We start from the raw sequence: 24682 nt of genomic DNA, 5'->3' as shown, positions 1-24682 counted from the left end.
AACAAAACATGCAAGTGCAGTCAGGGACCTCCAAATTAAAACAATAGGGGGATTTAAACCAGCCCCTTCTGATTACAAGACCTGTGCTCTGACCACTGCACCACCTATTCAGTTGTTTAGACACCCTTCCCTTTCCATTAATTCCCTCCAAGTTTCTGTCAGCCAATCACAGCTGTTTAGCTAACACCAATGTCAGCTAAATGAGCTGTGATTGACAGACAGAAACTTGGAGGGACTTAATAGAAAGGGAAGGGTGTTTAAACAACTGAATAAGTGGTGCAGTGGTTAGCGCACAGGTTTTGTATTCAGAAGATGTTTGGTTCAAATCCCCCTATTACTATCATTTTAATTTGGAGGTCCCTGACTGCACTTGCATGTTTTTTTTTCTGTCATGGAGCTAGGTATGATATTTGAGGCTGGCATAGAGGCATCTCAGGGGGACTAATGCACTACGAATGCTGGTCCCTCCCACAACCAAATGCCTTGGATTTGGTCTGTTTTTGAGATGGCCGGCAGCAGTTTCGATTATCGCTGAAAAACAAAAACACCCACATCCAATGCATTTGGCCGGCACAAACCATATTTTCAAAACTAAAGATAAACGTCCATCTTTTTCAAAAATATGGTTTGGCCCACCCCTTCACAGACCTGTTCTCGGTGATGGACGTTTTTACACATGGGCGTTTGCATTCGATTATGCCCCTCTATGTAAGCCACATTGAGCCTGCAAATAGGTGGGAAAATGTGGAATACAAATTCAATAAATAAATAAATATGTCAACAGCTTAGTTAACTTTTTTTCATAACTAGTTCCTTTCTACCAACAGATAAGAAAAGGCGAATGTAAATGAACCTGGTGGTTTTGATTCAGTAACCTATTGCTACATTTTCTTTCATTTGCCTCTTTCTATGATTTCTAATATTCATACTGGACTGCCACATTTGATTATATTTCTTGACAGATTTAAAGTTAACTTTAGTTCCAATTTCAGGAATATTGTATTTTTCATGTTATCCAGCACCTTGTTTCTCTTTATAATTTAGAGTCTCTTGTCATACCTATCCACACTGGGGTAAATTCTATAAGGAGCACCTAAAAATCAGTGCCGATAATGTGACACACTTAGCATGATTCTATTATTTGTATATTTATTCATTTTCAAAATAATTACAAGGCAACTCTTGCGCAAGAAATATAGTGAAGAAAAACATTTTAGAAATATATAAAAAAGGAAAAAGTATATAATATTATAAACAAAAACAATACCCTCCCTCCCCCCGGTTTACTAAGTTGCACATCAACGCATTAGCATACCACCAGCCACTAGGGGGTACATGTTTTCTACATAAATTTAGCGCATAAATAATGGGGGGGGGGGGGGGTACAGAGAATGTAATAAGCAGGGAGCTAAATAAGGAAAACAAATAAATAAACCAAAACCAACTGTAAGCAGGTTTCGCAGTCAAACTTAACAGACCATAATCTCTTCCAGCCTTATACAGCAGAGGCCGCAGGTACTGGAGCTACTCCCTCAGAAGCAAATTTTTTAACATTCAGAAATTATCTAAGCTGCTGAGGGATGAAAAAAATATTGTACATTATCATATTTCACAAACATTTACAAGGAAATCAAAATTGAAACACTGCGCTATGGGCACGTAAGGGCCTACACATGCAACGCATGTCAAATCGACATTACCACCTGTCTAGCCCGTACGCCTGGCATTAATTCCGCATTTGGTGCATGCCAAAAACCCACGGTAGAAAATAATTTTCTCTTTTCCACTGAGGGGGCACTCCTGGAAGGGATCAGCAGTTGGCGCATGCTGGGTGGTTACCACGTGGGTAATGGATGAGCCCTTGCTGCTAAGTCAATGGGTGGCATTAAGGGCTCAGCCAGCGTAAATAGACACACTCTGGTTTCAATTTTGCCACACATCCATTTCCCGGCCCAAACCCCTTCTTTTTTTTCCAGACATGGTGGAGAAATGGTCCAGTGCACGTCTAATACACGCGCCCAAACTACTACAGGCCCCTAAGTTCAAAAGCCTCCTGGCACATTGTCACAAACATCTTTTGTCTCTCTTTGGTAGCCCTAGAGAGGTCAGGAAAAATCCAAACTTTTTGTCCCTGAAACAGACTTGGAGCCTGTCCCTATTCTTTACTCTCCCTCCCCCTCCCCCCAATTGTCCAGCATATCTCTCTCCTGCCCCCCTCCTGTGCCCGGGTCAGCTTAAACATTTCCCCATATCATATGAGGTGCAAATGCCAGTGCCTAAATTTAGGCATGGAGCCCCCTTATTCTATAATTAAACACATAATCCAAATCCACAGCCACGCTCTACCCTGAACCCCTCTGAGATTGTGGAGATTTAGTTTCTCTCTGGGAAAATAGTCTCCAGTGCACTCGGCCTCCTTTTCCTCAAAGTCTTCCCTTTCACATTTTGCTTTGTCTCACTTTCTTTTTCTTCTGGACAACACAACATAACAAATAATGTTACCTTCCATGGCAAATAATCAGATAATTTCCACATTTCTCTACTCCATGTGGTGTTAATAGAGCCAGACATGAGCATGTCATGCAGTGCGTGTGCCAGGGCGTACACAGCGTTATATACACTATTGCTCTTCCCAGTGTAGTTGGTGTTACAGGGTCGGACAATTGACAATTTTACATCAGAACTGCAGGATCTTTTTATGTCGTTCAGACACTGACTGTCACATAGGCCTGTCCACCACATCTTAGTGCGATGATCACTTGGAAGCAGGGTAAAGTTCACCTCCTGGATAAATTCTATAAAGCTTGGTATCTTCTTCTTTACAATTGCAAATGATAAGATGGTGTGCGTTTTGTTAAGTTTTGCTTTAGCTCCCAAGGGAAAATTCAGTTCAGTTTTGGTGATCCATATCTTCCCAGGGTTTAAAACAAGAAGGGGTAGATATAATATATTTTCTTCATTAGTACAGAGAATGATCACTTTAATTGATGGCATGTACATTACTATTTTAAATATGTTCTCCATTGTCCTTAAATTGCTCTGACTGAAGATTTCTATGAATGCAATGCAGCCACCATTTTGCTCAATCCCTTCTCTCAGGATCTGAATCATTCTCAAGCTGTTTTCATCATCCGATGCAATGATACCAACCCAGGTCCAACCAAAATGCTTCAATAACCTGACAATCCCAGCACAGAGGTGCAGTTCACTGGGGACAGTTCGGTAGAAAAAAGGAAACTTAAATGTGTCACTCATTAAAAGACTCTGTGAGATGAAACTGATCTGTAAAAAAATAATAATAATAAATTAATAATATTTATTTATTAGGATTTATTTTCTCCCTTTTTGAAAGAATTCACTCAAGACTGTGTACAGTAAGAATACATCGTACTGTTCAATTTTAATATGCAATCCATGTTCAATATGTGATACCATTTGTATATTTTTTCCTTTTTATTCGACTGTCATTTAACACTCATGTTCTATATATATTACCAATTGTATATGTATTCTGAAATGACATAAGTCATGACGGAAAAATTGTAAGCCACATTGAGCCTGCAAATAGGTGGGAAAATGTGGTATACAAATGTAACAAAGAAAGAAAGAAAGAAAGAAAAAAAGAAAAAAAGAAAGAAAGAAAGAAAGAAATCAAACATGAGCAATAGACAATTACAGCAGTAAAAATATTCAAATAACAAAGTATGGCGTGGAGGGGCATAATCGAATGGGAACGACCATCTCTAAGGGCACCCATCTGTAAGGATGGCTCCACGAAGGGGCAGGGAAACCCATATTATCGAAACAAGATGGGCGTCCATCTTTTGTTTCGATAATACGGTCGGGGACGCCCAAATCTCAACATTTGGGGCGACCTTAGAGATGGGCGACCTTAGAGATGGGCGACCTCAGTTTTCGGCGATAATGGAAACCAAAGACGTCCATCTCAAAAACGTCCAAATCCAAGCCCTTTGGTCGTTGGAGGAGCCAGCATTTGTAGTACATTGGTCCCCCTGACATGCCAGGACACCAACCAGACACCCTAGGGGGCATTGCAATGGACTTCAGAAATAGCTCCCAGGTGCATAGCTCCCTTACCTTGGGTGCTGAGCCCCCCAACCCCCCCCCCCAGGTCCGCCTGCCTGAAGTACACTGCACCCACTACAACTGCTCCAGAGACCTGTATACTTCTGCGATGCAGTATGGCATTTGAGGCTGGCAAAAAAGTATTTTTAAACTTGATTTTTATGGTGGGAGGGGGTTAGTGATCACTGGGGGAGTAAGGGGAGGTCATTCCCGATTCCCTCCGGTGGTCATCTGGTCAGTTCAGGCACTTTTTTGAGGCTTGGTCATGAAAAAAAATGGACCAAGTAAAGTTGGCCAAGGGCTTGTCAGGGACGCCCTTCTTTTTTCCATTATCGGCCGAGGACGCCCATCTCCTAATCAAGCCCCAGTCCCGCCTTCGCTACCCTGCTGACACACCCCTGGGAACTTTGGTCGTCCCCGCGACAGAAAGCTGTTGAGGGTGTCAAAAAATCGGCTTTCGATTATGCCGATTTGGGCGGCCTTGCGAGAAGGACGCCCATCTCCCGATTTGTGTTGAAAGATGGGCGTCCTTCTGTTTCGAAAATAAGCGTGATAGTATACTACTTACAATGTCAACGGAATATGAAATTGAACATTAATCAGGCTCGTTTTTGAAAGAGAAAGATGCCCATCTTTCGACACAAATTGGAAGATGGGCGTCCTTCTCACATGGTTGTCCAAATTGATATAATCAAAAGCTGATTTTGGACGTCCCCAACTGCACTCCGTCGCAGGGACATCCAAAGTTCAAGGGAGTGTATTGGAGGCGTAGCGAAGGCGGGACTTGGGCGTACCTAACACATGGATGTCCTCAACCCATAATGGAAAAAAAAGGGTGTCCCTGACGAGCATTTGGACGACTTTACCTGGTCATGTTTTTCTTATGACCAAGGCACAAAAATGTGCCCAATATGACCAGATGACCACTGGAGAGAATCGGGAATGACCTCCCCTTACTCCCCAAGTGGTCACTAACTACCTCTCAACCTCAAAAAATATCTTTAAAAATATTTTTTGCCAGCCTCTATGCCAGCCTCAAATGTCATACTCAGGTCATGACAGCAGTATGTAGGTCCCTGGAGCAGTTTTAGTGGGTGCAGTGCATTTCAGACAGGCAGACCCAGGTCCATCCCCCATACCCGTTACGTTTGTGAAGGAAACAGAGAGCCAGAAACCAGAAACCCACTATACCCATATCTATGTGCCCCCCTTCACCCGTAAGGGCTATGGTAGTGGTGTATAGTTGTGGGTAGTGGGTTTTGGGGGGGGATTGGGGGGCTCAGCACACAAGGTAAGGGAGCTATGCACCTGGGAGCAATTTCTGAAGTCGGACCAGTGCACTACAAATGCTGGCTCCTCCCACGACCAAAGGGCTTGCATTTGGTCGTTTCTGAGATGGACGTCCTTGGTTTCCATTATCGCCAAAAATCAGAAACGACGAACTCTAGGGACGACCATCCCTAGGGACAACCTAAATTTCAAGATTTGAATGTCCCTGACTGTATTATCGAAACAAAATATGGACGTCCATCTTGTTTCAATAATATGGGTTTCCCCGCCCCTCAATCGGGGTGTTTTGCGAGTACGTCCTCAACAAAACTTGGACGTCCCTTTCGATTATGCCCCTTCACATTTCACTAAAACTAGGTTAAAATTTTAGGAACCTAAGGGGCCCTTTTACAAAGAGCCAGTAAGCCCACCATGGGCTTACCCCATGCAAATCTGGAGCCACTACTGACCCAACACTAGCAGCGGCGATAACTCCAGCCCCAGTGCATCCCATTTCCCACGCTGGGGAAAATAAGGCAGTATTGTTTAGCACATGTTACCCAATTACTGCTGGAAATGCTCTCCCTTGCATGGCCAGACAGTAAGAGCAATCTTAATGCATGGCCATGGCTATCTTCAGCCTTTTTTACTTGGGGCCCGCCTCTAGTGCTGTGCCTTTTTTACCACAACTTGGTAAAAGGACCTGTAAATTAGGGAGAACCTGTGAGACTGCTTTATCCACTGCCTTCTGATATCAGTCATTGAGGTGGATGCCTGTTCCAGCTTGCCCCGGTGTGGGGTCCTGTATCCCGGGTACGTCTAAGCATCCTTGTCTTGGCTGGTTTGAGAATCTGAGAGACTGCTCTATCCACTGTCTGTGCATAGTTCTCACTTTTATCAGCCCCAAATTTTTAGTGCTATTTTTTTGAATTCCCTCCTTATTGATGAGCACAGGAATAGCATAATTTATTTATTTATTGCATTTGTATCCCACATTTTCCCACCTATTTGCAGGCTCAATGTGACTTACATAGTACAGTAAAGGCATTCGCCAATTCCGGTATAAACAGTTATACAGTGATGTTATGGTAGAATAAGGTTCATGTGGAATAAACATATTAGGGAATTGTATAGAGGAAAAGTTAAGTTATATCCATTACGTTCTTTGGTTTCGTAGTGTTGCAGGGTTCAGGTATTTAAGTAGGGTTGGTAGGGTATGCCTTTTTGAACAAATAGGTTTTTAGTGATTTCTGGAAGTTTAGGTGGTTATAGGTTGTTTTCACAGCTTTTGGTAGTGCGTTCCATAGGTTTTTTTTTGTTTGTTTGTTTTTTTTTTCATTTAAACAATATTTACAAGAAACATCTTGCTTAGGAAAGTGTCATATACAGTGGGGGAAATAAGTATTTGATCCCTTGCTGATTTTGTAAGTGTGCCCACTGACAAAGACATGAGCAGCCCATAATTGAAGGGTAGGTTATTAGTAACAGTGAGAGATAGCACATCACAAATTAAATCCGGAAAATCACATTGTGGAAAGTATATGAATTTATTTGCATTCTGCAGAGGGAAATAAGTATTTGATCCCTCTGGCAAACAAGACCTAATACTTGGTGGCAAAACCCTTGTTGGCAAGCACAGCGGTCAGACGTCTTCTGTAGTTGATGATGAGGTTTGCACACATGTCAGGAGGAATTTTGGTCCACTCCTCTTTGCAGATCATCTCTAAATCATTAAGAGTTCTGGGCTGTCGCTTGGCAACTCGCAGCTTCAGCTCCCTCCATAAGTTTTCAATGGGATTAAGGTCTGGTGACTGGCTAGGCCACTCCATGACCCTAATGTGCTTCTTCCTGAGCCACTCCTTTGTTGCCTTGGCTGTATGTTTTGGGTCATTGTCGTGCTGGAAGACCCAGCCACGACCCATTTTTAAGGCCCTGGCGGAGGGAAGGAGGTTGTCACTCAGAATTGTACGGTACATGGCCCCATCCATTCTCCCATTGATGCGGTGAAGTAGTCCTGTGCCCTTAGCAGAGAAACACCCCCAAAACATAACATTTCCACCTCCATGCTTGACAGTGGGGACGGTGTTCTTTGGGTCATAGGCAGCATTTCTCTTCCTCCAAACACGGCGAGTTGAGTTCATGCCAAAGAGCTCAATTTTTGTCTCATCTGACCACAGCACCTTCTCCCAATCACTCTCGGCATCATCCAGGTGTTCACTGGCAAACTTCAGACGGGCCGTCACATGTGCCTTCCGGAGCAGGGGGACCTTGCGGGCACTGCAGGATTGCAATCCGTTATGTCGTAATGTGTTACCAATGGTTTTCGTGGTGACAGTGGTCCCAGCTGCCTTGAGATCATTGACAAGTTCCCCCCTTGTAGTTGTAGGCTGATTTCTAACCTTCCTCATGATCAAGGATACCCCACGAGGTGAGATTTTGCGTGGAGCCCCAGATCTTTGTCGATTGACAGTCATTTTGTACTTCTTCCATTTTCTTACTATGGCACCAACAGTTGTCTCCTTCTCGCCCAGCGTCTTACTGATGGTTTTGTAGCCCATTCCAGCCTTGTGCAGGTGTATGATCTTGTCCCTGACATCCTTAGACAGCTCCTTGCTCTTGGCCATTTTGTAGAGGTTAGAGTCTGACTGATTCACTGAGTCTGTGGACAGGTGTCTTTCATACAGGTGACCATTGCCGACAGCTGTCTGTCATGCAGGTAACGAGTTGATTTGGAGCATCTACCTGATCTGTAGGGGCCAGATCTCTTACTGGTTGGTGGGGGATCAAATACTTATTTCCCTCTGCAGAATGCAAATAAATTCATATACTTTCCACAATGTGATTTTCCGGATTTAATTTGTGATGTGCTATCTCTCACTGTTACCAATAACCTACCCTTCAATTATGGGCTGCTCATGTCTTTGTCAGTGGGCACACTTACAAAATCAGCAAGGGATCAAATACTTATTTCCCCCACTGTAACTAGGAACTATTATAAAAGGAAAATACTCTCAAAAACAAGCATATAAATCTATACACTTTCAAATTTATACGACACTCAAGTCCATAATGGGAGATCCAAGATTTCAGGTAATCTAAGGGGAGAAATAATATAGGAAAAAAGTTGCTAGGTAAATCCTTCTCTGCTAAGAAATTATACATTATTCTTTAAAGCATTCTCCATTTTAACTGAGGCTACTAATGCTGACAGATGTTCAGGTTCAGTAAATACATATTTCTTCCCCCCCAGCCTTACTATGCACTTGCAGGGGTACCTTAAAAAGAAGACACCCCCCAAGTGCAGAATTTCTGGCTTAAGGAGTAAGAATTGTTTCCTCCGTCGACGTGTCTCCTTGGAGACATCAGGAAATAACAATATTTTGAGACCCAAAAAAGGGTTCTCTTTATTACGGAAAAAAAGGCGGAAGATCCAATTCTTATCAGGTAGTAGGGCGACAGTCGCTACCAAAGTAGCGGCTGTGACCAATTCAGAGTCAGAAGTCTCAAGCAAAAGAGAAACGTCAATAGGTTTTTCAGTCTCTTGATTCAAGTTCCTTTCTGGGACATAATAAACTTGGGAAAAGGGTGGAAAGTCCTTTTCCTGAACATTCAAATTTTCACGAAAATAACGTTTCAACATATCAAGAGGAAAAACATTTGGAATCCTAGGGAAGTTAACGAATCTCAGGTTATGATTTTTAGTATAATTGTCAAAAGCCTCTGATTTACGCCTGAGATTAGTTACATCTTTTACCATCAAAGTTTGTAACGTTTCCATCTTCATAACCCTTTGGTCAATTTTTTCCATTTTTTCATTTAAAACTTTAAACTCTTCCTCTTTTTTTTTCAGGTCACTTTCAATAGTCTTTACTCTAGGCAAAAACTCTTCAGTTTGCTTAAGAAAACATTGTCCCAGGTTGGACATTAAATCCCACAGAGTGTCTAAAGTCACATTCTTTGGCTTGGCTACTAACTCTTTAGGAAGTTCAAACCTTACTGAAGAATGTAAATCTGCTGCACTTCGACCCTCAGTTTCTCTCTCCTCAATAAGTGGTGATGATATGGGCAAACTTCCCTCCATTCCTTCCCCCAATGGTAGAGACGCTTCTCCCCGAGGTTCTTTCGGGTCCCCTACTCCTTCCGAGGGAGACCCCGTCGGGTCAAAGAGGAAGGAACTGGCGCCAAGCGGTTGAGGAGGAGGAGTGCGTGCAGCGGGGCTTAAGGTTGTTTCCAATCCGGGGAAAGCCAATATCTCCCGTTCACCGGCGTTCCCGATCGGAGGCGTTCCGCCTTCTTGTATAAATTCCCGTGGCCTCATGAATCGATCCAAAGGACCAGGTAATGGGGATAAATGCGGGGAAGCTCTGCCCGCGATTTTCCCTCGACGTTTAGGCATCGTAGGAGCGAGGTCTAGGGCGTCCTAGCAGGGCGCAGCCATCTTGGATGTGCGTTCCATAGTTGAGTGCTTATGTAGGAAAAGCTGGATGCATAACATAGGCGCCCCGTATAAGAGGCTTGGGGAGGCTAAGCCTCCCCAGCCCAGTTGTGAGCTTCCACGCCTGCCTCTTGCTCCAAATGTCCAGCAGCATTGCAGCAACTAAAACCCAGCCTACCAGCTCTTACTGCAGCAATCGGTGTGTGTCCCCCCTCACGATCTCCAGGCTCTGTAGTAGGCTTCAGGTGCGGGCATCTGTAGTTGGTCGTCCGATCGAATCGATGGTGCTGCTAATTTGCCTTGATCGCTGTCAGTAGCGGCACTGCAGCGCAGCAGCGATTAAGGCAGGCTGCCTCGATCTTCCCAGTGATGCCTCCCGCCCTCTTCTGATGCAACTTCCTGTTCCGCGCGGGCGGGAGGCATCACTGGGAAGATCGAGGCAGCCTGCCTTAATCGCTGCAGTGTCGCTACCCTTCAGCGATCAAGCTTTTCTTTATTCTCGCGCAGGATGCTGGTGTGAAACAGCCAAGGGCAGGAAGCAGCCCTCCGCTCCGTTCCTCCTCGTCTGAGAATAAGAAGGTAGATGGGGGGGGGGGGGGGGGGGGGGGGGGAAGAGAGTGAGAATTGACAGAATGGAAGAAAGTGGGAGATATATTGGAGACCCAAGAGAGAGCAATACTGGAAGGCATTCAGGCCCCAGAGTAGGAGTGCAGGAGGAAGGAAAGACAGAGGAAGGTCAGGGAAACGGAAGAGATGCAGGGCATGGAGAAAGCATAGGGAAAGGGACACACAGGGGCAATGCTGGACACAATGAGGTAGGGTAGGGTGGGGAGGGACAAACAGGATGAAATGCAGGAAAGAGCAACAGAGAGACACAGGGGGAAGATGCTGAATGTAATGGGAGGACAGAGACACTAAGAGGGCAGATGGGACAGGGACACACAGAATGGAGATGCTGGACGGGACCAGTAGGGACACAGATGGAAGATCAATGGTGGACAAGACAGAAGAAATGTCAAACAGACAGGGGATACTGCAAAAACAGGAAAAACAGAAAATAGACACTGGACCAGCCTGACTACAAAAATAAAATGCGCAGACAACAAGGTAGAAAGAAGAATTTTATTCTGAATTTATTAATTGAAATATCAGCTTTTGGAAATGTGCATCTGTGATATTTTGCATGTAAGTTTCAATTTTTCTAGTATTGCTACATGCCGAGTCTGACTTCTTGTGGTAACTTTCCAGTTTTGCCTTCATATCTGTTGTGTCATGTGTTTTTCATGCGTGATCAAGATGCAGTATTCTGCTAGTGTGTAGTATTTGCTGGCATTTTGTTTTGTTTTTTTGTTTCACTAGGTTGTGTACTGGTGTTTTAGAGCCCGGTGTAATTACAGTTCTGCCTTTCCACGCATAAGGTTGTGCTCCTCCTGTCCTTGGAATTAGTGCTGTTATGGTTTGGTAAGGTTATGAGTGTGTTTTTGCACAAGTTTGTGTATAGTGTTTTGCAGTGGAGAGATTGTGTGTTGGCCTTACTGAGGTGGCACCAAAACATCAGAAAGGGTTTTAGAGCCTAAATCATGACACACTACCTCTTGAAGGATCTACATATGGTCGTTAATAAAAGGAGCTCATTGTGAACACTATCCACCCTAAAAGGGTGTTTTGTGGCTCTACATGAGAATTGTGGTATTATGATCCCTTGTTTCATATTGTTGACGGTCTGCATTTTCCGTATGGGTGGTATATTGGTGTATTAGGGTATGCCTAGTGTTATGGTACAGTAAGGTTCTGAGTGTGTTTTTGCACAAATTTGTGCATAGTGTTTTACAGTTGAGCGATTGTGGTTAGTATATGCTTTGAGCAACCACTTTATTTTTTGATATATGATACATATTTAATATCTAAATTTAATAAAAGGTATTAATTGTGACTTTTATTTTTACTTTTTTTTTTCTGTTTGTTGTCAGTTGTGGATATAAGTTCCGCCCCTGGCTCCACCCATAACCCTGCCCCCTTTAGCCTCCCCAAACAGTTGGGCCACCGACCGCCTATGATGCATAAGTTGATTTGCATTTGTTAGGTCACGGTCGATTGTAACGCTGAGGAGTTTCAGGCTTTCTGAGATGGGGAGGGTGTAATCTGGGGTGTTTATATTTATGGGGTTGTTCACATTGTTTTGGGATGAGAGGATGAGACAGTGTGTTTTATCTGTATTGAGTTTTGAAATGCATTTGCCCATGAGTCCATAATGTTCAAGCCGAGCTTAATTTTGTTGGTGATTTCTGTCGTATCATGATTGTAAGGAATGTATATTGTGACATCGTCCGCATAGATGAAAGGGTTAAGACCTTGGTCAGATAAGGACTTGACTAGTGGGGTCATCATTAGGTTGAAGAAGATCGGTTATAGTGGTGATCCTACAGTGGTGATCCTTGAGGTACTCCACAGTCTGCTTTCCACGGTGATGATATGTTTGAATTTGATTTCACTTGATATGTTCTAGTGGTTAGGAAACCCTTGCTCCAACTGAATATATTTCCTCTGATCCCGAAATAGTCTAGGAGTCTTAGTAGTATATTATGGTTTACCATGTCGAATGCACTGGACATGTCGAATTGGAGGAGTATGCTTTTACCTGTTGCTATTTGATTACCAGTGGGATAGATGCTACTGGTCAGTAGTTGGTGATTTTGTTTGTATTTCTCTTGGTGTCTTTTGGTATTGGGGTGAGTAGGATGTTGCCGTTTTCCTTGGGGAAGAGACCTTGTTGACGCATGTAGTTTAGGTGGGATGTGAGGTCAGGTATGAAGCGGTCAGGGGTGGATTTTATTAGGTAGCTGGGGCAGGTATCCAATTTACAGTGGGGTGTAGCCATACTGGGTCAGATCAATGGTCCATCTAGCCCAGTATCCTGTTTTCCAAACTGTGGTCAAGCCAGTTGCATGTGAGTTCTTAAATTCTAATTTTTAAAACATTAATGACACCATCAACGCATGGTCATTAATGCAAAAATTAGAAAAAGGCCATTTTTATGACTGTGGTAAAAGTGCAAAAGTACATAAATATTGCCATACTTGGACAGACCATCAAGCCCAGCATCATGTTTCCAACAGTGGCCAAGCAAGGTCACAAATACCTGGCAGAAACCCAAATCATGGCAGCACTCAATACTACAAATCCCAGGGCAAGCAGTTACGTGTGAGTTCTTAAATCCTAAACACTGCACACTAATGACAACATTAATGCATGATCATTAATGCAAAAATTAGAAATTGGCCATTTTTATGGCTGTGGTAAAAATGTCCTTAGCATGCAGGAAAAATCCATGCAAGAGCATGCTAACGCCACTTTCAGGCTTATTTTCGAAAGAGAAGGGCACCCATCTTTTGACACAAATCGTGAGATGGGCGTCCTACTCTAAGGGTCGCCCAAATTGGCATAATTGAAAGCTGATTTTGGGCATCCCCAACTGCTTCCCGTCGTGGGGATGACCAAAGTTCCCAGGGGCGTATCAGCACGTAGCGAAGGTGGGACTGGGGCGTGCCTAACAGATGGGCATCCTCGAGCGATAATGGAAAAAAGAAGGGTGTCCCTAACGAGCATTTGTCCGACTTTACTTGGTCCATTTTTTCTTACGACCAAGCCTCAAAAGGGTGTCCGAACTAACCAGATGACCACTGGAGGGAATCAGGGATGACCTCCCCTGACTCCCCCAGTAGTGACTAACCCCCTCCCACCCTGAAAAAAACAACTTCAAAACTTTTTTTGCCAGCCTCAAATATCATACTCAAGTCCATCGCAGTAGTATGCAGGTCCCTGTGGGGGGGGGGGGGGAGTTGTGTGTGTGTCAGCGGAGGCATAGCGAAGGCCTAGACGTCCTTCTTTCAAACATTTTGGATGTCCTGAACTGCCCCCCCCCACCACTGGGACAGCCAAATTTCAAGGGAGTGGAGTGGAGGAGTGGCCTAGTGGTTAGAGCACTGGCCTTACAATCCAGAGGTGGCCAGTCCAAATCCCACTGCTGCTACTTGTGATCTAAAGTCCAAATAAATAAATAAAGGGGGTGTCAGAGGCATAGCAAAGGTATGGATGTCCTTCTCACAGAAACATCCACATTTTGGACGTCCTCAACTGCCCGTCACAGGGACAGAGGCATAGCTAAGGTGCCTAACACTGGGACGACCTTCACACATACTCAAAAAAAGAAAAAAACCAAGACGTCCCTGACGAGCACATGACTGTTTTCACCTGGACTTGAGTTTTTTAAAGTTGTAGACGGCTATTATACACGCAGCATGTCTGTGTGTATGAAGCCATCTTTGGCATGCGCAGAGCAGCCACGCATAACACTTGGCTGCCCTGCATTGGCTTCCCCTCCTTAGGAAGGAAATCGTGTGCAAATGAGCTAACAGTGAGCAGCTCATTTGCATGCGATTTCCTTCATGCATGCTCGTTCCTTTCCGAATCACTAAGGGATCGGTAAGGGAAGGGCTTTTTTCCGTTCAGTTAGTGCATCATTTAGTCCACTGTAGTGCCCCCTAGGGTGCCTGGTTGGTGTCCTGGAATGTCAGGGGGACCAGTGCACTACGAATGCTGGCTCCTCCCATGACCAAATGAGTTGGATTTGGTCATTTTTGATATGGGTGTCCTCGGTTTCCATTATCGCCGAAAACCGGGGACGGCCATCTCTAAGGTTGACCTAAATGTTGAGATTTGGGTGTCCTTGACCGTATTATCGAAACGAAAGATGGCTGCCCATCTTGTTTCAATAATACGGGTTGCCCTGCCCCTTCGCGGGGACGTCCTGCGAGGACGCCCACAGGAAAACTTGGGCGCCCCGTTCGATTATGCCCCTCTTTGTAACGCAGCTTAGTAAAGGGCCCCTTGGTAAGCCAAACGTAGGCACTGAAAAGAAGACTTAAATGCAATTAGCCACACTGCCTCCTCCCAATGGTCTTTTTAATTCAAACTGATGCATCACAGGTTCACCATCCTTCACTCTTTCCTAATGGATTATACAGTAAAAGAAAACAGATTAGTCCCTTTACCTGTGGATAGTGGTACATCCTGAACATAATGGACATCTGTCTTGATTCCTCTGATTGAAGACCTTCAATGATAGCGGCCAATGTGCCAGATGTTTTGCAGCGATAATTAGGAACCCAGATGTCCATACCAGTAAATATATTTATGACAGCCCCAAACGCAAAGAATGAATTGAGGTAAGATTCATAAAGATGAAACCCTAGGGTGATGTTGGGTAAGAGCTCTGAGCTATTGTTAATCTCCTCCACTGCAGAAATAAATGCCAGGTAGTCAAAATAGTTTTCTTCATAATAACTGTAAGGACAACAAAGATCAGACAATTAATCACTCACTGAAAGATGGAAAGAAAGCTGTGGAGCTATTTTCAAAGCCAGTGGTCAGTGTGTGTTTTTAAAAGCCAGCTGCAGAGTTTGAAAAATAAATATATTAAGTACTGCTATATGGATAGGCAGTGACACTGAATATACAGATTAATCTCAGGCTGCCAGTCATTATCCCTATAGTTTTAGGCCTAAACTTAAATGCACAGACTATCTGTATACAGGATGAATATCACCACTATGGGAGCACTTCTATAAAACAGAACCTGAACATAGTTGGAGGGCTACTGGTAGTCGCCTGCCCTCTTTTATAGAAAACTAGCATAAGTGGGAATTTACCTATTTGTGCACATACATCAGTGACAGAGCTGGGGTAAATGCCCACACCTAAATTGTGGAGATATGCACTGAAGTTTATGTTATCCCCCTAATTCTGTAAAAAGTGCTAAAAATCATTCATCCATCCAATTTGGACACACATTTTACCGGAATAATGATCCAATTAATGCGGATAATTGGGATGCTAACAAGCAAATAGTGGTGCTAATTGGTTTTAATTAAAATGTTCATGCATAAATTTAGGCACAATATCCATGCCTAAATTTAACATGTGATGCTAAACTGGAGGTATGGAAATAGAAGGGTCATAGGTGGTTCTGTGGCGTTCCAAAAATGTACACGTAAAATATTTAATAAGGGGTATGTATGCCTAATTTAAGTGTGATGATTGGCACCACATTTCAGTTGGTGTAAATGGCCATGCTTAAAAATAGACGTGATTCCCGGCTATAAGCACTAATTCTATTAACCACACCTAACCTTAGACGCAGCTTATAGAAAACCCATCATATATTGAATCTATCCCTACGTATAAATGTGAGCCCTGCATGTGACCCACTCAGACTCCACTCATGTGCTACCTTTAAACAATGCACTATTAAAGATATTCATATAGTTATAGAACAGTGAATTAACAGAATATTGGCATTTATATATGAGCATACAAGTCAATATGCCAATACACTAATCACTTACATGCATATTTGTTACCTAAATCTTGGCACTTTGTTTATAGAATTGTCCAGCATAGGGATAAATATTATTACTGCCCTGGCTCAGTCCTTCCCTCGCCCCCAGGTTATATAGATGTCATGAGGCTGGTCAGTCAAAAATTCAACACCTACTAACTGTATGTTGTATTGAAATTATACGAAGAGAGTATTTATGTGGTTGCCTGCTGTTGGAAATCACATAAATCCTTCTGAAATTTGATCTACAAGTCATTAATTGTAGTCTTTAGAGAAATATGTAGATACTTCCATCTGATAACAAGTAATAGGTTGTGAATCGCTTGTTTGCTCTTTCCGAAAATACTAGGACTAGGGGGCACACAATGAATCTACAAAGTAGTAAATTTAAAATGAATCAGAGAAAATCTTTCTTCACTCAGACTCCCGTTTACTAAGGCATACTCACATTTTTTGCGCGTGCTAAAATTGGGTGAGCGCTAAGCATTAGAGATGCCAATGCATTCCTATGTCCAATTTCAGTTATAACCTCATTAACAATAAACAGAGGCACTTGTTATAGGGACATCAGATAACCGTACTGACCTCTACAACGGCTAATATGAGCCAAGCATTTGAGAGGGAGGCGGTAACAAAATTCTCATAAGTCCCATATTTTTACAATTTTTAGTTATTTTACTTATTTTTTCATAGTAACAGTTACTTATCTCATTACTATTAGCCTTTTCTGTTCTGTCTTTAAATATAGACTTAGTACTTAACTTTTCAGCAGTCAACACTACTATGTGATGGAGACCCAATATCACCAACATAGATCCATGTTTCGCGTAATGCTGTTTCAAGGTAGTCCCCTATCGGAATGAATCATAATGAGATGTTTACAGTTTTACTCACAGTACTATATTCATGCCTCAAGCAAACAATCAAAATGAGAACTTATCTAACCTATGTTTTAAGCAGCAGTTTAAACATGGCCGCCAAACGTTTCAAAAAGCACGTATATGCAGATATAGGGACATGATGTCATCTTTAGCGTCAATTAAGCTTCTGGGCTGGACAGCTGACTAAGATAGTAAGATAGTAAACGTTTCAAAAAGCACGTATATGCAGATATAGGGACATGATGTCATCTTTAGCGTCAATTAAGCTTCTGGGCTGGACAGCTGACTAAGATAGTAAGCATTAGTCATATATTCAAAAGAGCCAATGGCTCTCCTTAATTGATTCAGATCAGTGTCATCCAGTCAATTTCACAATTAAGATTTAGGGAAAATCCACTGCTTATTTCTAGGATAAGCAGCAAAAATGTATTGTACTTTTTTGGGATCTTGCCAGGTACTTGTGACCTGGATTGGCCAGTTTTGGAAACAGGATGCTGGGCTTGATGGACCTTCGGTCTGTCCCAGTATGGCAAGACTTATGTACTTATGAAATGTTACTCTCTATATAGTTCAAAATAGATGTCTTTTACGTTCTCTCTTTTCAGCAAGTACATACTCCACTCATTGGCTAACTATGGGTACTAATGTAGGAAGTTACCAATGTGGGCTACCATTAAGATGGGTAATTTTACTGCTAACTTCAGTTGTTTGAGCAGAGATCCCATTTTATGCAGTAGAAACCAATAACCTGGCTTAACAGTAAAATAATCTGTCTTAATGGTAGCCTATATTAATAACTTCCACTTAAATTCCGGAAAGTAAAATAAAAAAAAAATGTTGCATGTCTAGTTGTACAAAATGTATGAATGAAGGTGGAGGTATGAAAAGCCACAAGTAATATGATGAATGTAAAAGGTGGGAAGATGAGTGTGGGATGATAAATTCAGCCAAATAGAGAGGGATACAGTTATAGGCAGCTCTATGGGCCAGAGTCAAGAATTTGAAAACTGACTGGAAACCAGTGATAGCGACAAAGGAGTGGTAAGATGTGATCATACTTATGTGCATGGGAAAGAAGTCAGATTATGGTATTTTGTACTGATGGAAGACATTGAAGGAGTAACTGTGGGAAGCTGACATACTCAGTGTTATAGTAATCCAACTGAGATGTGACGTGAGCATACAGGAATATAATCTGAGATTCCTGGTCAAGATAAGACCTGATTCATCTAAACTGCTACAATACTCATGAGCAGATATGAATAGCATGAGAGATCTGAGGTTCTAAAGAGAGGACTAAGAAATATGTTGAAAAGAAGGGGTGAGCCCAAGGGACATTTTCAAGGTCACTAGTTTTGCTCATTTCATACATTGGGCTAAGTAAGAATTCAGCCAAGCAGTTTTTCCTCTGTCTACCTGAACAGTGTAAGGTTGACATTCAGCAGGGTGGTCTCTGAATAAAGATAAACACATGACTGATCCTCTTGCTTTGATGAGCAGTAGCCTAGTGCTTCCAAGTGAGCCTAGTGATTAGTGCAGGTCTGGGAAACTGGGTTTAATTCCCACTGCAGCTCCTTGTAAATCTGGGCAAGTCATATAACCCTCTGTTGCCCCAGGTACAAAGTAAGGACCTGTATATAATAGTAAACCACTTTGATAGTAACCACAGAAGAGCAGTATATCCAGTCCCAACCCCTTTCCCTTTCTGCTTGTTTCAATCACACTATCCATATATATAGGATTAATGAATATGTAGTCCTAAACGTAAATGGATTTTATCTGTGTACATTTAAGACAGCTATTTATTATCCTACTAAAATAGCTAGATTTGTTCTAAAGGGGATGAATATCGTTACTGTCCAGCCAAATTTAAGCTAAGCCCTGGGAAGAATTCAGTTGTCATCTCCTTTAATACATACTGTATAACCCAGACAAGGTATCTTGAAATCTGACCTAATTTATCAGTTTGCTAGCCCCAAATTAAAAAAAAAAAAAGACTAATCTTGTTAAACCAGATGTTAGCTGCTTAAATCATTTTGAATATCTACTTCTGTGTGATTTGGTAAAGGTAACTAATCTTCTGACAGATCCTAATATATAACTGTAAACCCACAGATCATGACTAAATTCTTAGCATCCCATTGAATAGTGATAGGCAAATGTAAAATCCCAAGAAGGTCTCCCTTTTCTAAAGATCCTTCATTAATCTACACATCAAATTGGCATTGAATCATAAGTGTGTCTCAAGTAGGAAAAGCCACTCTGCTACTTACATGTAATCCTGATTCCAAGTGGGAAAAGTTGCATAGGACAGTGGTTTTCTGAGCATTAAATATCTCATTGTAATTAGTCCCCCAATCATGATGTCTCCATCCTTGTGGTATCCTGGTTTTACGCTTCTATATTTCATTGGTGGATACTGGCCCTCAGTGGTCCTCCATTGGATGTAGCAAAGAATCAAAATCAGGACCAGAGTTGCGGCCATCTTTCAGGTTGTGAATCAGCTTTGCCTATGAAACAAACTCCTGCTTGTCCTGCTCTGCAATTGTGGTATAAGGAGGAAGTTTCAGAGGTCTTGGATATTAAAATAATGAGCAGAAAAAGTTATATTATGACTAAGAATTTTCAAACTGCAGACCAGTAAATCTGTGAAAGACACACAGGAGGTTGAGGAAAGACAGCACAAGTCTCATCCTGATGTTGCACAGACCTCTGTAGTATTAGCTGTGATTCAGCAGCTGGTGAAGGCACTGTTAAATCTTTATAGAGTCCTGCTCCTCAAAGATTCAGCCTCAAGAGATGTCTTCTCCAGCTATGTGTGTTTGGCATTAAATATAGGCTTTTCTTGTTGTTGTTTTTTTTGCTTTCTTAATATAATCTATAGGAACTTCACATTCATTAAAAATTTAATTATTAAGGAAGTCTTAGTGAGAAGAATTAATTATAATCAGTGATAGTGGGGCTTTTTTTTTTTTTTAGCATTTTTCTTCCTTTACATATTCCTTCATATTTTTTTAATAAAGTAGTGTGGTTGTCATGTATATAAATTTAAACAAAAGTAAACTTCATGATGGATAACACAATATACTTGACAACTACAAAGAGAGTTTCAGACAGAAATAGAAATCACTACTTTCCTGCAAACCAAACCAAAACAACTTAGTGCCAGTCTGGTTTGGGGCCAGACTAAGAAGGCTGTCGGCATGGGTTTGCTATTGACCAGATATGTGTTAAAGGCAGGTTCAGATCTGATCACAGGAGCTTTCTATTCTTTTAATCAGTTGGACCCTAGATGATCAAGAGGGGCATTTTCGATAGAACGACTACATCAGAATTTGGACGTTTTACAAAAACGTCCAAATTCTGAACAGGAAAGAAGGCCATTTTCGAAAAAGTTAGAGGTCTATCTTTTGTGTTTGAAAATGCTGTGGACTTCTTGTGATTTGGACATCCTTTTATTTGGTCCATTTTCACACAAAAGACGTCCAAATGCAAGACATCCAAAACAGTGGAGGAGTGGTTTAACGGTTAGTGCAGTGGGCTTTGATCCTGGCAACATGGGTTCAGTTCCCACTGCTGTTCCTTGTGACTTTGGGCAAGTCAAATACACAAGAGGCATTTTTGGATATGACATCTAAGTCTGAATTTGGATGTTTTTTGTAAAACGTCCAAAATAAGAACAGGAAAGGTCATTTTCTGCAAAAAAAAATTTAAAAAGTCTACCTTTTCCTTTTGAAAATGCTGTTTGGAAAAATGTTTTGTGATTTGAATGTTTTATTTTTTTGGTCCATTTTCAAACAAATACATCCAAATGCAAAATGTACAAAATACACAAGAAAATCCACAATAAAGTGAAACCATTCACATGTTCTAAGTGTGGTAAAAGCTTTGGTTTGTAATATAAATCTCAAAGTGCATCTGAAAGTCCACACGGGAGATAAACCATTTGCATGTATAGAGTTTGGTAAAAGCTTTGGTCAGAAGGTAAACCTCACAATGAACCAGAGAATAGACTTAGGAGTGAAATTGTTTACATGTACTGAGTGTGGTATAAGCTTTGGTTGGAAAGAAAGTCTCACATAGCATCAGAGAATCCACACAGGGATGAAACCATTTACATGCACAGAGGAGGTTGTGGTTTACATATACTGATACTTATTTGTACCTGGGGCAATGGAGGGTTAAGTGACTTGCTCAGAGTCACAAGGAGCTGTGCCTGAAGTGAGAACTGAACTCAGGTCCTCAGAACCAAAGTCCACCACCTTAACAACTAGGCCACTACACTCTTGCTATGAATTATGGAAAAATAGCACTCTGCTATTTGGATATATGTAACGAGACCACTTTTTCATTTATAGACCTGAATTCAAAGCCCAAATCTAATGATAAACAATAGACACAAGGCTCAGATGTTATTAAAAAAATAGAAAGCTTGGCATCAGGTAGAATAGTGAAAAAGCCCTCTCCTTCTCTGCGCATATCCAGCAGACGGCCAAGACCTGCTGCTTCTTTCTCTTTAACATCAGCAAAATTCGCCCTTTCCTCTCTGAACACACCACCCAAACTCTCGTCCATGCTCTCATTACCTCTCGCCTTGACTACTGCAACTTACTCCTCACTGGCCTCCCACTTAGCCATCTATCCCCCCTTCAATCTGTCCAGAACTGAGGCATGTCTCATATTCCGCCAAAACCGATTTACTCATATCACCCCTCTCCTCAGGTCACTTCACTGGCTTCCAATCAGATACCGCATTCAATTCAAGCTTCTCCTTCTTACCTACAAATGCATTCAGTCTGCTGCCCCTCACTACCTCTCCTCCCTCATCTCCCCCTATGTTCCCGCCCGTAACCTCCGTTCACAGGAGAAATCCCTCCTCTCTGTATCCTTCTCCAACACCGCCAACTCCAGGCTCCGCTCATTCTACCTCGCCTCACCCTATGCTTGGAACAACCTTCCTGAGCCCTTACGCCAAGCCCCCTCCCTGCCCATCTTCAAGTCTTTGCTTAAAACCCACCACTTCAATGCTGCATTCGGCACCTAACTCTTCCGTTCACTAAATCCAGACTGCCCCAATTTGACCGCCCCTATCGGACTGTCCGTTCACTTGTCTCTTAGATTGTAAGCTCCTTGAGCAGGGACCGTCCCTCTATGTTAAATTGTACAGCGCTGCGTAACCCTAGTAGCGCTTTAGAAATGTTAAGTAGTAGTAGTAGTAAAAGTGACATCCCAGGAAAGCAATAAGGCATTCTTGGAGGCACTGCAGTAGAATTTATAAAATGCTCCCAGGTACACATCTGACCATTGCTCCCTTACCTTGTCTGCTGAGCCCCCCAAAACCCATGCAAAATGTTAAGTAGTAGTAGTAGTAGTAGGTTAGAATGTGTAACCTAATACCACGAAAAACAAAACTCTAGCTGACAAAACTCGTAAGTAATAGTGCTTATGCTGTATAGTGGAGAAAAGCCCTCAGAACCCAGAGGCAATCTGCCAAAGGTTTGAAGCGTGGTTACAGATCAGAATTTTTTTAACCATAGCACACGCTCAGTTTCTATCATTGGGCATAAAAACTCCACAGAGCCTCAGAGTGTATTTCCTCTTATAAATTGATTTAAACAGCTTCTGTGCCACTTTTTAAACATGACCCTCTCAATGTGCCAGAATGACCCTCACAATTCAACAGCATCGAGGTGAGTAAAATGCCACTTAGCTTAGTACTGTCAGATAAAGCACTCTTAGTTTAGCGTTCAACGGGACCACCGTTTCACCCCAGAGACAAGGCTTCATCAGGATCGGAGTGCCTAATACCGATGCTGAGGGTCTGAAAAAGTCAAAAAATGGTGATGAGATATTATAAACAGAAGACAAAATAGCACATATAGATACAACCCATGGAAACACTCACTGCTGGCAGAAGCGCACAAAATCTCAAAATGGCGCTTCAGCGTTGTCGGCTGTGCAGCTGATTTAAATAAGTGCATTCATTAAGAATTATCACTGAACTCTAATCTTACTGATTAGTAAAAAATGTGCCAATTGATGGAGCTATTAAGTCCATTAGGTTCTAATGTGTTCAAATCAAAAATCCACTTAGCTTCCTTCCTCTGTAGTTTTAATTTACGATCCCCCGCCTCTGCTAGATGGAACGATTTTATCAATTACAAAACATCGCAGATCTTAAAATCGATGATTGTTGATGATGCAGTGTTCTACTAATGGTTCCTTACGGATAGATTTCCTAATGTTTGATCTGTGTTCTAAAATTCTTGTTTTCAGCGGTCTAGTAGTCATCCCTATATAAGTTTTCTGGCACGGACAGCTGATGGAATAAACAACATGATCAGTCAAACTATTAGAGAAATGACATAATTTATAAGACTTGTTAGTTCTATGGTTGAAAAACTCATTAATTTGTTAAGGTGGTGGGGCAAATTTGACAAAGACCACACTTAAAGTGGCCACAGATTTGTGTAACATTCCTTTTCTTAATCGGTCTTACATCGGCAGGACTGATGATATCTTTGAAGTTATTGCCTCTTCAAAAATGCAATTCGTAAGTTAATGTTTTGGAATGCAGGAGTAGATTGCATGATCTCCCATCTGTTCCTCACAAAGTGCGCTAAATGAGGGCTGCTTTCATTATATTGCATCACCATGGTGAACATATTATCATCAGCTGATATTTTGGTTGTACTTGTCAGAAGTAGTTCTCTGTTATTGTGTTTAGCATGCCGAAAAGCTTTTTTAAGGATTCTATCAGAATAGCCCCTGTCAGCTAAATCAGACATTAGGTAATGAGCTTGTTGTTTGAAAGTTGACATGTCAGTGCAAATACGCCTCAATCTAAGCAGCTGTGAGAACGGGAGGCTATTCCTCAATTGGATCGGATGACAGCTGGAATTATATAAAAATGTATTCCTGTCCGTGTTCTTCTTAAAAACCTTGGTGGCAAAATGATTAGAAATAATTCTGACTTCAACATCTAGATAGTGAATGATCTCAAAAGAATGTTGTTCAGGGAACTGGATGTCATTGTTGCAGCTGTTGATCCATATCATAAAATTATTCAGATCTGGCAAAGTACCGCTCCAGAGCATGAAGATGTCATCAATGTACCGCCACCATTTCAATATGGCATCAAAAAATGGGGACTGAGAAATCCATTCTTGTTCAAAATTGGACATGTAAAGATTAGCAATTGACGGTGCAAATGTCGCCCCCATCGCCACTCCACTAGTTTGCAAGTAGAATTTGTCATTGAACATAAAATAATTTTCTTTCATAACAATTTTGGCAATGGTCAAAAGGAATTCTGTGGGAATCTGATGTGGTCTCTCTCTCCCATCAAAAGTCTGTTGTATGATATTCATGGCATCTTCTTGTGGGATAGATGTATAGAGTGAACGTACATCAAGGGTTACCATTAGTATGTGTTTATCTGCAAGATCTACTTCATCAAGTTTACATAAGAAATGAGTGCTGTCTCTGATGTATGATGGAATCTTAGGCACTTCAGGTTTCAAAAATGTATCTACAAAGGTAGACAAAGGTTCCAGGTACCGAATTTCGACCAGATAAAATCAGTCTACCTAGAGGATTAGTTAATTGTTTATG

The 24682-nt window shown here is 41.9% G+C and overlaps 1 protein-coding gene across 1 annotated transcript in view; it reads right to left on the bottom strand.

Moving 5' to 3' along the window:
• Window positions 1-24492, bottom strand: part of LOC115464403 (vomeronasal type-2 receptor 26-like) — a 46288-nt gene extending 21796 nt beyond the window's left edge. The window contains exons 1-4 of the mRNA XM_030194785.1: window positions 23680-24492; window positions 22837-22889; window positions 14842-15133; window positions 2503-3282 (exon numbers count right to left, since the gene is read on the bottom strand). Coding sequence (XP_030050645.1) covers window positions 2503-3282; window positions 14842-15133; window positions 22837-22889; window positions 23680-24492 — 1938 coding nt within the window. The remainder of the gene's footprint in view (window positions 1-2502; window positions 3283-14841; window positions 15134-22836; window positions 22890-23679) is intronic.
• Window positions 24493-24682: the final 190 nt, after the last annotated feature.

Source organism: Microcaecilia unicolor, chromosome 3 (assembly GCF_901765095.1).
Source record: "Microcaecilia unicolor chromosome 3, aMicUni1.1, whole genome shotgun sequence".
Classification (NCBI taxonomy): domain Eukaryota; kingdom Metazoa; phylum Chordata; class Amphibia; order Gymnophiona; family Siphonopidae; genus Microcaecilia; species Microcaecilia unicolor.
Note: the sequence above shows the minus strand (reverse complement) of the source record. Positions and strands in the feature narration are given on the sequence as shown.